The following is a 4111-nucleotide window of genomic DNA, read 5'->3' on the forward strand; positions in this document are numbered from 1 at the left end:
GACACAAAATCCTACGGTGTACAAACACAGTAGCTTCTTCAAGAAATAAGAAAAACTAGGGCAAACTAGGTTTCAGTCACAATTTGCATGAACAACTCTGTGCTTCATACTCGTGCAATTGTTCAACCTATGACGGCCCTTAAAATAATCCTTATATATGTTTAAGGTTGTGAGAAACGAAAGCCCAAACACATACTCACAGATGGGAATAAAATCAGAACTGTAAATTTGATTTTCTTAAATCTCGATAGATACCCTATCTGTCGAGCAGCAGTCGAGCTTCGGGCTTAAATAACTTTTTAGACCTCGATAGATACTAGCTGTTGGGATTTAAAATCCAGCACTTCATCACGTGATTCTTGGACAGGCTTGCATGGCTTTAACACTTGAACTTGAAACCTTGTTCCTTGAAGCATTAAACTCATCTTAGATCTACATAATTATAAGTAAAATGCGTTTTGTCAAAGGATTAGCCAATACATGATGACATATGCTCTTAACATGAATCGCATATGTCTTAACAATGACACTTGAGAATGCTGAATGTAGTAATGAGAGGGAAGAAGGAGGTGAGCCAGAGTATCTCCCTTAACCCACTGACTTGGGCAACAGGGGCAAGCATGGCTTGTTTGATGAATGGATGGATACCATAATGCGTTTGGATGCTTTTGTGACCGACAAGTCTACAAACATGGAGATTGAAGAAGAAGATACATATTATATGGATGTAGATCTCGTAGTACTGATGCTAAGGGAAGAAGGAGCTTACTAGGAGCCACCTACTATCGTGGAAGCCACGACCGAGTTGAAGAACTGGGCATGGAAGGGAGCCACCCACCCAATGGAGGACTCCATGAGGAAGATCAAGACTGTCAAGTCATTCACCTTTGCCAAGAGGATCAAGATTGCTGAGCCAGTCACCTTTACCAAGAACATTGTTTCTATCCCTATTGAGTCTATTTCTGATAATATTTCTCTTCCTGTTAAGGTTGTTTATGATAGTTTTCCAGTTGAGTCTGCTTTAGTTAAGTCTGTCAAGTCTCTTTAGTCTGTTGAGAACTCTTTTCCTTTTAATATGATTTCTGATTCTGCTTATTTGTTAGCTTTGAATGTTTTATTTCTGAAATTGGTAAAGAAACTCTTAATAATAAGGAATTAAAACATGGATACCTAGAACCAATAAAAGAAGAAACCTAACCTATTAACTTGGGATCTGAGGATGACCCCAAAATAATCCAAGTAGGCAATACCCTAACCACTTCAAAGAAAGATACATTAGTGACACTACTGTCAGAGTTCAAGGAGGTCTTTACCTGCTCGTATGAAGACATGCCTAGGATTGATACAAATATAGTACAACACTACATTCCAACAGATCCAACCATGAAGTTGGTCAAGCAGAAGTTGAGAAGAATGAAGCCAGAATGGACTCTCAAGATCAAGGAAGAAGTGGAGAAACAGTACAATGCTGGATTCCTAAGAGTGGTCAACTATCCAGAGTGGTTAGCTAATGTGGTTTCAGTACCAAAGAAAGATGAGAAGGTCAGAATGTGTGTAGATTTTCGAGATCTAAATAAGGCCAGCCCGAAAGATGACTTCCCTTTGCCTCACATTGACGTCCTGGTTGACAACACCGCGGGTCATACTCTGCTATCATTTATGGATGGATTTTCAAGTTACAACCAGATCAAGATGGCTCCATAAGACATGGAGAAAACCTCCTTCATTACACCATGGGAGACATACTACTACAAGATCATGCCATTTGGCCTTAAAAATGCTGGTGCTACTTACCAACGTGCATCCACTACTTTGTTGCATGATTTGATCTGCAAGGAAGTAGAAGTTTATGTTGATGACATGATAGTGAAGTCCAAAGACCGTGAAGGGTACATACCAGCTTTAAGGAAGTTCTTTGAAAGGATTCGGTTTTACAAGTTACGATTGAATCCCAAGAAATGCACTTTCGAAGTTACATCTAGAAAACTATTAGGGTTTATGGTAAGCCAAAGAGGAATAGAAGTTGATTCGGACAAAATCAAGGCAATAGTAGTGATGGAGCCTCCAAGAACTGAAAAGGAGATCCAAGAATTTCTAGGGAGGATAGAGTACATCAGCAGGTTCATAACCCAGCTCACCATGACATGTGAACCAATCTCCAGACTACTTAAGAAGGAAGTCCCTACAGTGTGGAATGAAGAATGTCAAGAAGCCTTTGAGAAGATCAAGAGTTATCTGATGAAACCACCAATACTTGTCCTACCAGTACCCGAAAAGCCATTATTGTTGTATCTCACCTCTACAGATACAAAAATGGGGGCTTTACTTGCTCAATACCTATAAGAGACTAGGAAGGAGAATGAGATTTACTACATCAGCAAGAAGATGTTGCCTTATGAAGAGTAGTACTCACCATTAGAGAAGACATGTGTAGCACTTGTTTGGGCAACCCGAAACTCAAACATTATATGCTTATTTACAAGATTCTGTTGATTGCAAGAATGGATCCTTTGCAATACTTAATGGCAAAACCCGTGCAAGATGAGAAGGCTGCCAAATTGGTCTTGCTTTTGTCAGAATTTGATATTAAGTATGTGACTAAAAAATCTATGAAAGGGAGAGCAATTGCTGATCATTTAGCCCATTGTTCACCAGAAGAAGCTGAAGAGATCCAAGGAGACTTTCCGGAAGAAGATATCATGGAGATTGAGGTAGAATCATGGAAGATGTATTTTGGTGGAGCAACAAGTCAAAGCAAAAATGGAATTGGAGTTCTCTTAATTTCACCAAAAGGGACACACATTCCATTTTCTGGCAAACTTAACTTCCCTGCCACCAACAATGCCACAAAATATGAAGCTTGCATTATGGGTCCACAAGTAGCCTTAGGCCTAGGAGTGAAGGAGTTGGAGGTATACGGAGATTTAGCTTTAATAATCTCTCAGATTCAAAATAAATGGAAGATCAAAGAAGAAAGACTTGTGCCTTATCATGAATGTCTTTAGAAATGCCAAGGATGCAGAATCAAATTGTAGATGCTTTAGCAACCATGGCATCCATGATGGATGGACCAAAAGAATAGAAAGCTAGACCGATAGTGTTGGAATAAAAAGAAGAACCAGCCTACTGCATGACAATTGAAGAAGATGAGGGAAAGAATAGGGAAGGTGAATGGTATTTAGACATCCTACAGTACCTCAAGGATGTGACATACCTACCATTTGTAGACAAGAACGACCAATTGACCATCCGAAGGTTATCCACTAATTACATTATTTGTGGTGAAAGACTTTATAGAAGATCATATGATGGAATTCATTTCCTTTGTGTAACTGCTAAAGAGGCAACAGATAATTGAAGAGGATCATGAATCAAGTTATAGGCCACATATGTATGTGCACATGTTGTCAAGGAAGATAATGAGACAAGGCTATTATTGGACCACTATGGAAGCCAACTATGCGGCTCATGTTTGAAAATGTCGTTAATACCAAGTTCATGGAGATTTGAACCACATGCCACCCTTGCCACTGCATACTATGACATCACCCTGGCCGTTCTCTACATGAAGGATAGACATTAATGAGAAGATTCATCCGACTGCATCGAATGGCTATGAATTCATACTTGTTGCCATAGACTATTTCACCAAATGGGTAGAAGCTGCCTCCTACAAAGTTCTGAATTCTAAGAAAGTTGCTTAATTCATTTAGATCAACATCATCTATAGATATGGGGTACCACATGAGATTATCTCTGACAATGGGTTACATCTTAAGGGAGAAACAGAAAAGTTACTACGACAGTTCAACATTCAGCACCATAAATCTTCACCTTACCGTCATCAGACTAATGGAGCAGTTGACGCTGCTAACAAAAATATAGGGTGAATCTTGAAGAAAAGCACAAAGAGTTACAAGGACTGGCACCTACAATTGCCTTATACACTCTAGGGGTATAGAACATTAATCCGATCTTCCACAGTAGCCACTCCTTATTCATTGGTGTATGGGATGGAAGCAGTCCTTCCCATTGAAATGGGTGTTCGATCACTAAGGACAGTACTGGAAAGTGAAATCCCCGAAGTGGATTGGTTGCAAAGCAGATATGA

The 4111-nt window shown here is 39.6% G+C and overlaps 1 protein-coding gene across 1 annotated transcript; it reads left to right on the plus strand.

The window, feature by feature from the left end:
• The first annotated feature begins 2501 nt into the window (after positions 1–2501).
• On the plus strand, positions 2502–3890 carry LOC142639506 (uncharacterized). Its single transcript, XM_075813670.1, has 2 exons — positions 2502–2912; positions 3714–3890. Exons 1-2 carry the CDS (start codon positions 2502–2504, stop codon positions 3888–3890), a joined length of 588 nt encoding a protein of 195 aa, XP_075669785.1.
• Positions 3891–4111: the final 221 nt, after the last annotated feature.

Source organism: Castanea sativa, chromosome 6, assembly GCF_040712315.1.
Source record: "Castanea sativa cultivar Marrone di Chiusa Pesio chromosome 6, ASM4071231v1".
In the NCBI taxonomy this organism is placed as follows: domain Eukaryota; kingdom Viridiplantae; phylum Streptophyta; class Magnoliopsida; order Fagales; family Fagaceae; genus Castanea; species Castanea sativa.